The sequence below is a fragment of the Poecilia reticulata genome, chromosome 14 (assembly GCF_904066995.2).
Source record: "Poecilia reticulata chromosome 14, P_reticulata-male-v2, whole genome shotgun sequence".
In the NCBI taxonomy this organism is placed as follows: domain Eukaryota; kingdom Metazoa; phylum Chordata; class Actinopteri; order Cyprinodontiformes; family Poeciliidae; genus Poecilia; species Poecilia reticulata.
Genome location: NC_088843.1, coordinates 23,216,396 through 23,229,688, shown reverse-complemented (window position 1 = coordinate 23,229,688; position 13,293 = coordinate 23,216,396). Strand labels below are relative to the sequence as shown.

General features: G+C 39.2%; 1 protein-coding gene across 10 annotated transcripts in view; it reads right to left on the bottom strand.

Annotated features, from left to right (window-relative positions):
• ncam1a (neural cell adhesion molecule 1a) overlaps nt 1–13,293 on the bottom strand; it is a 289,625-nt gene that overhangs the window by 36,777 nt on the left and 239,555 nt on the right. For 5 of the 10 annotated variants that reach the window (XM_008428582.3, XM_008428583.3, XM_008428585.3 and 2 more), the window contains one exon: nt 12,099–12,224. In XM_008428582.3, the coding sequence (XP_008426804.1) occupies nt 12,099–12,224 (126 nt within the window). Of the gene's footprint in view, nt 1–5,195; nt 5,244–6,985; nt 7,001–12,098; nt 12,225–13,293 lie in introns of all 10 variants that reach the window. The other 5 variants (XM_008428580.3, XM_081615779.1, XM_081615780.1 and 2 more) reach the window with 2 other exon arrangements.

Below are 13,293 nucleotides of genomic sequence, written 5' to 3'. Positions count from 1 at the left end.
TTTTAAAAAGGTTACTAGGAGATAAGAGGCATGAGGCAACTTAAAAAACAGCTAATAAAAATCGATGTTGCCTGCAAACTACAGCAAATTAATTTAAAAATAAAGCAAAGCAGTAACACAGCAGCTGGGTTTGGTTTGGATCGGATGTGGGCATGAATAAAAGAGGAACGTCTGCAGTTTTCCATGTACCAACCATGAGAACCAAGTGTGAAACAACACATTAAGTATGAACACATGGAAACTTGACACAGCGTCAGACCTCAGGAGTCAGAGTCCCGCAGGTCTTGGAAGTTTCACTGCTTCAGCTCACCTGGTTCTGCAGGGCCCAGATCCATTACCGGGCCCACAGAACCAGATGGAGCACTGAGGAGGGTCTGCAGCCGTCTGACACATCTAAGACCTGACAGAGGCCAGACCTGAGGATCTGTTGCCTTTGCCACAGGGATGCAGGAACAACTGAGTGATGAAACACAAACTGAGAACATGAGCAGGCTAAACCTGCGTCTGAGACGTGACCAGTCTGGTTGAACTACAGAGAGCACACGGTTCATTCAGATGATTCCTGGAGGTTATCGCATAAACGAAGGCAATGCACATGGAAACGTTAGTCAGTTAAGAGTGAGCTATTTTTTTTTTAATGAAATTAAAAAGCGTGGCGTCAGTGATTCTTGTTGAAACCTCTTGTTCAGAGCAGCAAGTTAAAGTTTTCCCCCCAGTTTCTGCAAAAGATCCAAATTAGTCCATTCATGCCACACAGAAACGGATCAACACTGTCTGACAACAACACAGTCCGGAGTCAGACTAACTATTTTATATTTGAGCAAAAATACACATTCACAATATTATAGTATTCAAAATTAAACTAAATCATTCATATCATGAACTGGTTTTTATCCCCAAAAAAAGCAACTTCTAAAATACTAGAGCTCAGTTGCTCGCTACATGCTAACTCCATGCCTGCAGTCTGAAGCAAGCATGTGGCACCAGTGGGCAGAAACGTCTCCTTTTTAACAAAGGTGAGCATCCAACAAAACCAGGCTCAGTGTGAACCATAAATGAAAAATAAACACAGAACCACTGTGCCTGTTGTTCCTTCTCTGGGAGAGAAACACATGAAACACACACAAGCACATGATCATGGAAGCAATAACTATTAAGAAGTTTGTCCATGAGACAGGAGCACTTTCTATGACTAAAAACATCAGAAGAAAATGCAAAAAGTTTATGGCAGCAAAACTATCACTGTCTTTGTCCAGGAAGTTTTACACCTGAACCAAACAATGTAGTGAGTCAGGGGAACTCTTCTAAAAGAATGAAAGACAGAACACAACGTTAAGGCCCACATTAGCTTAGTCAGCACCTTTAGAGCTAAACAGAACAGAGCTGGATTATCAGTGCAGTCTGTAGAAAAGAAAAACAGGTTTGTTAAGGAAGCAGACATGTAAACAGAAGAACTGGACCAGTAGTACTTTCTATTGGAAAAAAAGAGAGGTTAAAATAAAGTCAATGGCAGCAACAGCTCCATCAATAGCAGGACAGAGACAGCATGAACACAGACCCACTGAGCCAGGAATACTTTCTATGAGGAAGAAAAGGAAAGAAAAGCAACAACAATTCCCTTTTTCTGACACATGACCTGCTGTTTGCTACAAATATGAGATAAAGAGTTTCTATGAAGGAATGTAGGTGATCAAACTACAGAAGCTCATTTATATTGATTAACATTTGTATGTCTCATAATACATTCTCCGTGATGATCACAGAGACTCCCTAAACTCCTTCTAGTTGTCCTTTTTAAAGATCTACTCATCATGAAACATGAGTCAGAAATCAGTTTGTGTGCAGAGAGAAGGTAGAAAAATAAATCGACAGAAAAGAAAAGGGCACCTTTCAGTAAAACCGTTCTTCTGTGGCCCGACTTACCCCGACATGCCACACACTCCAGATACCTGCTAGGAGGAACTGAAAGTACAAAAACTCCAGCGCCCAAAGCAATGAAGAGTAAAACACAAACTCAATGTTATAAACCTACAATGAATTTAGAATGAAGCCAGAAAACCTGATGGATTTCTCAACAGTTTCATGAGCTGATGGGTTGGGGGGAATTCTGGACAGAAATGACTGAATTATGAATAGATGATAATTAGTTCCAGGATGAAAAGTAGCTGAAGCCCTTTATGAAGAGAATGGGAAAGTCAAAGTTCTGCACAACATCAGCAGAACAAACCTCAGTTTCTTCTTGGTCTGATTTTCTACGTAATAAGAACTTGCATGTCCTGGAAAGTGGCAACTACAGGAAGTGATGACAAAACAGCTTTTTGAAAGACTTTTGGAAGCTGAGATGATATGATCATTATAAAGATGTTTCTGTACAGGTCCTTCTCAAAAAAATAGCATTTTGTGATAGTTTATTATTTTCCATAATGATATAATAAAAATTAAACTGTCATATATTTTAGATTCATTGCACACCAACTGAAATATTTCAGGTCTTTTATTGTTTTAATACTGATGATTTTGGCATACAGCTCATGAAAACCCAAAATCCCTGTCTCAAAAAATTAGCATATTTCATCCAACCAATTAAAGAAATGTGTTTTAATACCAAAAAAGTCAATCTTCAAATAATTATGTTCAGTTATGCACTCAATACTTGGTCAGGTATCCTTTTGCAGCCTTCAAAGTGGCGTGGCATGGAGGCAATCAGCCTGTGGCTCTGCTGAGGTGATATGGAGCCCAGGATGCTTCAATGGCCTTAAGCTCATCCAGAGTTTTGGGTCTTGCTTCTCTCAACTTTATCTTCACAATATCCCACAGATTCTCTATGGGGTTCAGGTCAGGAGAGTTGGCAGGCCAATTGAGCACAGTGATACCATAGTCAGTAATACCAGTGGTTTTGGCACTGTGAGCAGGTGCCAGGTTGTGCTGAAAAATTAAATCTTCATCTCCATAAAGCTTTTCAGCAGATGGAAGCATGAAGTGCTCCAAAACCTCCTGATAGCTGCTGCATTGACCCTGTCCTTGATAAAACACAGTGGACCAACACCAGCAGCTGACATGGCACCCAGACCATCACTGAATGTGGGTACTTGACACTGGACTTCTGGCATTTTGGCATTTCCTTTTCCCCAGTCTTCCTCCAGATTCTGGCACCTTGATTTCCGAATGACATGCACAATTTGCTTTCATCCAAAAAAGTACTTTGGACCACTGGGCAACAGTCCAGTCCAGTGCTGCTTCTCTGTAGCCCAGGTCAGACACTTCTGCCGCTGTTTCTGGTTAAAAAGTGGTTTGACCTTTGACCTGGGGAATGCAACACCTGTAGCCCATTTCCTGCACACGCTTGTGCATGGTGGCTCTGGATGTTTCTACTCCAGACTCAGTCCACTGCTTCCCCGGGTCCCCCAAGGTCTGGAATCGTCCCTTCTCCACAATCTTCCTCAGGATCCGGTCATCTCTTCTCGTTGTGCAGCGTTTTCTGCCACACTTTTTCCTTCCCACTGAGGTGCCTTGATACAACACTCTGGGAACAGCCTATTCGTTCAGAAATTTCTTTCTGTGTCTTGCCCTCTTGCCTGAGGGCGTCAATGATGGCCTTCTGGACAGCAGTAAGGTCGGCAGTCTTACCCATGATTGCGGTTTTGAGTAATGAACCAGGCTGGGAGTTTTTAAAAGCCTCAGGAATCTTTTGCAGGTGTTTAGAGTTACTTTGTTGATTCAGATGATCAGGTTAACTGCTCGTTCAGAGAACCTTTTCATGATATGCTAATTTTTTGAGACAGGGATTTTGGGTTTTCATGAGCTGTATGCCAAAATAATCAGTATTAAAACAATAAAATACCTGAAATATTTCAGTTGGTGTGCAATGAATCTAAAATATATGACACTTTAATTTTTACCATTACATTATGGAAAATAATGAACTTTATCACATATGCTAATTTTTTTAGAAGATGCTGAGAAGGATCCTAACTCATGGTAAAGGATGGAGTTAGTGTAATGACCAGATTAGAGTGTTCTTTTGAAGAAATATCACTTCTTTCATCCTAAACATTAAAATTGGGGCTAAAATTATACTTTAGTTTGGTCAACAGAACAACCAAACACTAAGACATCAACGTTGGTTGTGGATCAACATCAATAAGATTTATCCTGCTGAGTTAAAGTCTTACCACAGAAGGTCTGACTAGCTGTAACTATGACTCACTATTTATGCTAACACAAAAGCATAAACATGCTGTTTGAAAAAGGTTAGGATTTAAACCCACAACCTTTACAGCAACATGCTAGTGTTTTATCGCTACCTCTACTTACAGCACGTTAGTTCTGAAATCACTGATTCGCTCAGAAAGAGCAACGCCACAGGAAACGTAAACGTCCCCCGTCACAATGAAACAAACTTTACAATTTTAACCTACGAGGAACCTGAATACATAAATGTGTTATTTATAACCACAAACAGGGTTCCTATGCAGTCTGGAAAGGAAGGGAATTTAAGAATATACCAAAATTAGGAGTAGTTTGAAAAACGAAAAATTAGTAAGCAAAAAATATTTGTTTTCGCAATGTTTTTTTGAATTCCAATTATTTAAAAGTTATGCCCAGTAGGTCCATCTTTACATGTGACCATCCATAATTTTTTGCCCATTCAACTATTTGTCTGTCCATCCACCCTTCCATCTGTTGGTCCATCGACCCCACTGCTCAAACATCTGTTCTTTCATCCATACGTCTGTCCATCCTTTCAAATGTCTCTCCATCCATCATCTCACCAACTTCTCCATCGTTCCATCTGCCGCTCCATATTTTTATCCATCCATCCATCCATCTAGAAAATGTTGTCATATATTCAAGATGAAATTTAGAGTTTAAAAATCAGTTAAAACGTTCTGCGAAACTTTTGAGAAAGGTATGCAACTTCCCGTGTGAAGGAGCCCTGCAGAACAAGTAAGCTTGTCACATTTAAACTGTTTAGTGTTAGTGTGATTAAGGACGAATCAACAGAGTTAGAAAAGCAGGTAAGCTGCCAATATCATCAGCTAGTTCTGTGTTGGACTGGTTATGCTCATCATACAGAATACGATCGCCTCCTGTGAGTCACACCAAACATTAATGAACATCTACGCTACGTGTGAAGCCAGGCAGGAAGGACAGGGAGATGTGACAGACACACTGCTGGACTCGCATATACTCACTAATGGCCATAGTGGTGTCAGCAATAGCAGGTGGGATCGATGATGCAACTGAAAAATGGTGAGAACAGCATGAGAGAAGCAGGAGTCCTCAGTGCTTAGTGATGATTACAAACGGCAGGAACGCTCCCATGCAGCTGCTGCTGCTGTTAATGTGACCCAGCATCTGATTGGACAACAGCTGAGCACCAGCTATGTGTTCAAGTCCTATTCAATGTGTTAAACCTTCAGGTGTGGAGATTTATTACACCTGCTGTACTGACTGCATTTCAAATATATTTGAAACAAAGCAAATGAGAACTAACTATAAAGATGGCCTACGCTGGTGTAATTGGCATTAATGACAATAAACAACCTGTCAGAGCTGATGAGTTCTACAGGGAAATAAATCTACACCTAGTTTTAATATTCATGGTTCAAATCATGTCAAAATGAAAAAAAGACAATATGTTGGTAAGCTCAGTTGAGGTGATGAAGAATAATTGGTGAAAAGAATAAATAGCAGCTTATCATATTTTAATTCAGTTTTGACTCTTGGATCAAAATTACTTTTCCATTAAAATCCGATTATGCTTTTTTCTCTTTTTATGTCTTTCAACAAACAATGGTTTTGTTGATGAAAATGTCAGAGCGCATGTTTTAGTCATCACATCTTGGTCCCATTCAAGAAAACAAGAACAAAGTTCGATGAATATTTGTTTTCCCAAAAGTGAGTCCAACATTTTATGGATTCTGTGTTCCTCACATTGTAGGAATAAGAGCATTTCTCAAGTAAACACCATCTGCATCATAACTGGAGTTTATTCCCTGGATGTTGCCTCCATCCTGCCCCGTGTCTGACTAATGAAGGTGCAAATTAAGTCAAGCTTTTAGAATAAGCATAGCTGCTTTACCTGCCTTCCAACTGTATTCACACCCCTTGAACCATTTTTTACATTTTATCACATCAAGACCTGAAATTTCAAAGTAATTTATTGCGACTTTATGTGATGGATTCGCGCACAGTGCTGCATAATTCTGACATACAAGACAAACAGCACATGATTTCAAAGGATTTTACAGAAAAAGTCTGAAGACTGTGACTTCACTTTGTATTCAACACCTCTGAGTTGGTACTTTGCAGAACCAAAGGTTCCTCCTGCCTCTATGCTCAGGTGACACATTGAACAGAGCTTTACGAGATGTTTAAAAACTCAGATGTTATTGTAAAACCCAACTCTGTTTTAAATTTAAAATCTAACTCTTGCTTTAAATTTTTTAAACAGCCTTAGTCCTGATGATTCTGTTTTGCTCTCTAATGTTTTCATTGAACCTCGTAGTCGTAACATGACAAACTGTGGAGAAATTCAAGGTGCATGGATACTTTTTTTTACAGACTAAGTCAAAGACTTTCTGGATTATTCTGACTGTTTCAGTCTGAATCATTTATTTCAGAGACAGAAAGATTTTGCACTATTGCAAAAAAAACACCCAAAATGATCAGGATGGACATTGATTATTATATGACTCAGGCCTCCTGTGGTGTTCATGTCTTTTCTCCATGTCTGAAAGTGATTTGAGCCACTGCTGCATTTCACACAAAAGACGAAACAGGAAAGATCACTATTGTCGTCACACCTTTGTGAAACTATCTTCAATCGACTTTACATTAAGGAAACGGACATGTGATGAATGAATGGAAATCGGTAAAGACGTCACTTCGACGTTAACATTGTTAATAATGAGGAATGTTTAATGGAAACGATGCAAACTGCAGATAATAAGCAGATAAGAAAGGGAGAAGAAGAACTTACTTGTGAGAGAATATTCTGAGAAGTCCAGTGGAATACACAATAGATGGAGGGGAAAAACATGAGAAAACAATAACACAAAGAGAACAGAAACAATAAAATGAGAAATATGATCAATGAAAAAGGGCAGCTGTGTCCTGCTGCATCATTAACCCTGTGCCATTCCCCTACACCGCCTCACTGAGCATTATGCATTTGCTTTCTCTTCTTTTTCACTTTTTTTAAAAGATGCTGTCATGACACACAACTAGGAAGTGAAATGTAATGACTTGCAGTCCTCCATCTACTAACATTTTAATTCAAGAGTAACTTAAAAATCTCTTCTAGGGTTTTAATACCAGAAATTACAATATAGAATAATCTCTAACATACAGAAATGTTAAGAAGTATTGACACCCTTAGAGATTCCTCACAGATTTGAGCTGTTTTATCTCTATTCCATGTTTTAGATATCAATATTAAAGATAATCTAACTGTGGTGAACCCTCAGCTGTTCATGGTTCAGCATTAGCAATTTTTTCTGTTGAATGCAAATACAGATTGTTGGAAAATTTGCCTATTCCCAGATTTCTTCGATGAAACATATTGGGATTGGCCTTGAAATTCTCCTGTATTTGTGCAGTCCTATTGTTGAATTATGACCTTTGACCTTAACTGAGGCCGTGAGACCTGCAGAGTTTTAGATGTGGCTCTGGGTTTTTGTGACCTCCTGGTTGGTCGGTGAAGGTCTTTTTCTCCAATTGTGGAAGGTTTTAGAAACAGTTAGTGACATTTTTCCAGGCTCAGTCTGTTCGTTGCTTCGATCAGAACATGAACTGCTGCATGTTGAGATCTTTTAGACCACTTCATGCTGTCAGACAGGATCTATTGAAGTAATTTCCTGATTCTTTAGGTCAAACAGTCATCAGGTTGGATGATGCCAGTAAAACTGGACCAAAAATGCAGTAATTTATAGTTAATTCATGATTTAACATGGGGGGCAATATGATTTAAGGCCAGTTTGCTTTGGATAGCTTCTGTTTCCTAGAAAATGAAATAATCATTTTGAAAACTTTTTAAAAATTTTTTAAAATTAAAATTAGTCTGATGATGTCAATGTGGCAAAACAGCAACATTTGTAGAAATCTGCAAGGGACAAACACGTTTTCACAGCTCTGTAAATGTAATTTAAAGTCTCTCTGAACTTGATTTTATGTCTACAGACTAGTGGAAAATTTGAAGAGTGAATTTGTTGCTCGAACACCAGATTAAGACATCTTCATAACAATGCTGACTCAGGCACAATAAGGAAAATGTTGAAGGGGACTTCTCTACAGGAGCAGCGAGGTGATGAGGTGCAGATGGAAGCAGGAGACAAAGGGTGACAGACAGAAAAACAAACATCCATTCATGACCCTGACGTGAAAATCTGAATGAGAAGAAGGTTAACGTTCCTCAGAATGGATAGTACGATGGAGCTTTGTTGATTTTCTTAGAAATTATTAATGCTTAATTCCTAAGAAAATTTTCTGAGCTAGAGAACCATCACCTAGTTCTTTCACTCAGAAGGCTTTGATTCACTTATAAATTGATGATTACCCAAGACCTTTCAGTTCAATAAGAAAATAATGGATACCTAAATACTTTAGACCAAAGAAAAAAAGAACTTGTAAAATATCACCACCAGCTCTGAGGAAAAACAAAGACTTAGCCTGAATGTGAACTAACAACCAGCTGGCTCCATTCACGGATAAATAATGAGCCTAAGAGCTTTTTATCACTTTATCTGTCAGAAAAAACTAAATCCTTCTACAACTCCTCTGCTGTGTATCTGATTTATTCATCTGTTCACCCCAAACACTGCTGCTGTTTAGAGCATACACCGATCTGGTTGCCATGGATCAGATGGTCACAAACACTGGAATGAATCTCTTAACTCGCTTCACCTTCTGAGTCCTGGGGGGGCTTTGATGTTTGCCTGATGGTTGATAGTTGCAGGGTATGGTGGCGTGCTTCAAATGATTTCTGCTTATTCTAACAACCTTCATATGGAACGAGTCTTGTCCCAGTTGTTTTCACTTTTAGTGCAATTTCAATGTGTTTCTCAAACTTAGGTTACTAATTACCATCAACTTCGTCTTTTGACAGAATAAGAACTGTTGCGTCCCCGTCTCAATGTGTCAAAAAAGAGAGATGGTTTTCCTCCACCGCTATCTCGTTCCTACACATCCTCAACTTGTGTCATTTAGGCAAAGCTACAATATGCAAACATATTGTCAGCAAAAACTGACTGGAAGGTTATAAAATCCTAAATTTACACACAGTGATCTGATCTCCAGTAAATCATGTCACCAAAACCTACAAACATGCAAATTTTGAACTTGGAGTTCTGCTGGTGTGCATTCGGCACACTCTGCAAATCAAAAACCTAAACAATAAAAGCCTGTTTGATGCATGGTATGTGCATTGCAATATGGCGTGTGAAGTTCCCTTCCTAAGCCCTCCAGAATCAACTTTAATGCAGCGGATGAAGTCAAATATATGGAGATAAAAAGTTAAAAAACCCATAACACAATTTCAACTCTCTTCAGGTGCTAAAGGCAGCTTTTTGGTGTTACCATGACAACATCTCCATCAGTTTCATCACTCTCTCTCCTGCCTCACTTTCTTCGTTGCTTTTATCAGAGCTGCAGGGACTCAAAAACAAGCCACTGGGCTCTAAGAAACAAGAGCCAGAACAACGTGACCCTGCCAACCACTGTTTGAGCGAGTCCGACCACAGCAATGAGCAATGAGTCTGGGATCGAACAGAAATTTACCTCCTCGCTTCTTTGAGCACGAATGGGGCATTTGGTGGCGAGAGAAACATTTAGATCAATAAAAGTCTCCTTACTGCCAGTGCTAAGTGTAAAGTTGAAGCAGGCCTGCACTAAACTGAAAGTGATGAAGCAGAAGAGCACATTTTAAACTGAAATACTGTACATTTTGTTGGCTTAAGTTGTTTTTTTTAAGTTGTTCATGCTAAATATTGAAATGCCTGTAGAAAACAGAATAAATTACTCCTGTTCAAAATTCAATAGAATATACATGTGTTATTCACAAAAAGTGATTCATTATATCATTTCGAAAAAGGTACATGTTTACAATTTTTCAAAATTCTGCAAGATGTTGTACAATCTGCCCTAATCTATTACATTTTCTCAGTTCACGTTCTTTAAGTTAAACTTTCACATATGCTTTCTGTGAGACATTACATTCAGAAAGCAGCCAATTAGAACCATCCATTGTGGTCACTTAAAAAAACAGCAAAAATGTTCTACTTTAATAAAACCACCAGTTTATACAAGCAAAAATGTTAGCTGAAGAAACCTGAACTCAAAAATAAAATAAAAAATCAACATCTGTGCTGTTATTTAGTCAGTATTGATCTCAACCTTTTGCCTGCTGTAACTTGGCAACCTCTGGTAAAAATGTGTAAAAGACTTAAATAAATGTATCTTTTTTGCAGCAGCAGCTTACACTTTCAAAAGAAATTTAAGAAACATCTAAAATTGAGTTTAAGTCCATTCCTTCACCACATGAAACAAATCCTGCATTATTAATGTTTTTTTTTGTTTTTTTTACAAAATCTGCAGTATTACAACCAATGGCACCCCAACATCCTCTATGAATCAAATGTAACAAATGTATGTTTTTTTTATTTTTTTTTATTTATCACTTCTTGTTTTCATAGCAAATACATATGGAGAAACACATGGGGCCCATTGTTCATAGCTATTCCTCAAAATGGGAAAGATATGATAATATGGCAATCAAGTAAGCCAGGAAAAAAAACAGTATTCACCTAAACCTTCCCTCATTCACAATCGGAGCAATAACTAATACGTTAAAAAAATTCCTCTTGCTACAATGCACTGAATGGCAGGATGCTGTTTTATTTAAAGGCCTTTACACATCTTTACCAGTGGTGGCAGTATATGTGAAATATGCTGAACATTTATGATGACCTGAAAGAAAAAATATGAATGGCAAAAAAAAAATAAAAATGAGTTATATGTTGAAAACAGAGCAGATGACCAGATTCTGACCTGCTGGACTTTTTTCAGCACTAAGTTTCACTAAATGGATCATTTGATGAATGCATTTACATATTTAAATACGTTTAGGTTATTAGGGCACCTCAAGACTAACGGTCTAAAATTTTATCCTCCTTATTGTCTCTATTGTATTGTTCATAATTTTCAATATGCCGAAAATGATGGACATTTTCGGCATACGTGTTACGTTCAGCTCTTAAAATGTCTTGGCTCACTGTAAAATGAAGTCTTTCAGCTCACTCAATCCCGGGTTTATCTCGCAAAACCCTCAGGAATGAGAAAGCATCACCAGAAACCCATTAGGTTGGATTATTTCAGAACTGTTTTATCTCGGCCGCTGTCAGATTTGTGCAGGAGATGTGGAGTACAGGAGGCGCTGGGTTTGTGATACATCCTGCTTCCAGGGAACCAACTGGATGCCCCTTCAGAAAAAAGTCTGGAGTTCCCTGTGTGCTTAATAATCTTCCTTCCTCTCAGATGACTTTGCTCACTTTCATTAAAAAAACCCCCCAAAAAAACAGTTCAAAGCCTCCTGAAACACCTCTGCTCTTCATCATGCAATGCCATCACCATCACAACATCTAAACTCTCCTCAGGAGGACTTGACCTGTGGCTGCGATATTAAAAATTCATGCTGCCGGTGATCTATAAATACGGAGCTGCGTCTCCCTGCAGTGAAGTGTAAATCGGATTTATAAATACGTATGAAGTGTCTAGAAAGAAAAGTCTAAATCACCTCAGCTGTGGGCAAAGATGCAAAGGCATCTCGTGCGGCACACACATTCACAAGGACAGAAACACACACGTTATACATTCTGCAGAGGTCACTCTATGAGGCGGCTGAGCTAGGAAGCGGCAGCGGCCGGTGGATTCGTGCTCCCGTCTGATGGGAGGAGGACTATGGCGGGGCTTGGCGTGAGAAAAGAGGACTGAAGCATCTGGGCTCTGCTGGACGCGGTGGAGGGAGCTGCATTGGGTTCAAAGCTGCAGGGTCAGGGCGTGTTTGGAGCAGGGAGACGGGAGGAGAGGCAGGCACTTACGGACTGGCTCCGTCTTGAAAGTGCTGGAACGGCTGCTCTCGCCTTCGCCTTTCCCGTTGATGGCCGACATCTTGACCTCGTAGGTCGTCTCTGGTTTCAGTCCGACGATGGTTATCCTGGTCATGTCTGTTGAAGAGACGTCGAGGTCATTACACCAGATGATACGTCTAAGGAGAAAAAGCTGATTGCTATTTAGACGCTAATTGGATCAAAACACCGCAGGAACAGAAGTCCGTCATGTTTTTCTCTTTTATTCTTTATAAATAGCCAAAGCCGCTCTTCACCATTTAAATCATGCTACTTTATCTTGTTTGTGTCGACCTGAGATATAAGGTTGTTGCTTATCTTCGGCCTGGTTATAGAATCTAGGGGCATAAACAGTTATTATGTGGAAGATAATAGGTGTACAAATGTTTCCTTCATTTCTTGCAACAAAACCAAAAGATGACTCATCGTTTTGTTTTCTGCTGAGCCTTTTCATCAAACTTCCTCTAGTACTAACTGACTTTCTCCTCCGTGGTCTGCACCGACTCTCTTCAAAGTGCATCAGTGGATTTGCATTATCGGATCCCAAAATAGAAATGTAACGATGACGAAGTTATTTAGACATTTCCATCACTCAGAGTGGCTCGGAAATTCAAGTCTTTAGTGAAGGTAGAGTAATGGATAAACAGCCGCTCTGCATCCAACACAAAAGAGCACAACATATAATTCTGAAACATGGAAAACGGATTTGTGTTTCTCACATTATTTTTTTAGAAAATACATACAATAAAATGTGGAGTTTATTTCAGACCATCATTTTTTTGCTGGTTAAAACCACCATGTGTCTCTTCTAGCTTAAACACTTTTGCACATTGATATTTGCAAAATCACTTGAACTCAATCAGACGGTAGGAAAACATCTGGACATCAACAACTTTCATAATAAGCCACAGATTCACGGTTTACTTTAGATCAGAACTTTAACTAGGCCATTCTGACACATGATTATGCTTTGGTCCAAGCTATCCTATAATATCTCTGGCTGCGTGTTTTCCTGCTGGAAGCTGACCCTTGACCTTAGTCTCACCTGTTTTTAACCTCTAACATGTGTTCTTCCAAGATCCTCCTGGATTTAGCTCTGTCAGTCTACACATCAACTCTGTGTAGCAACCCCCCACAGCATGATAATGCCACTACCATGTATCAACCC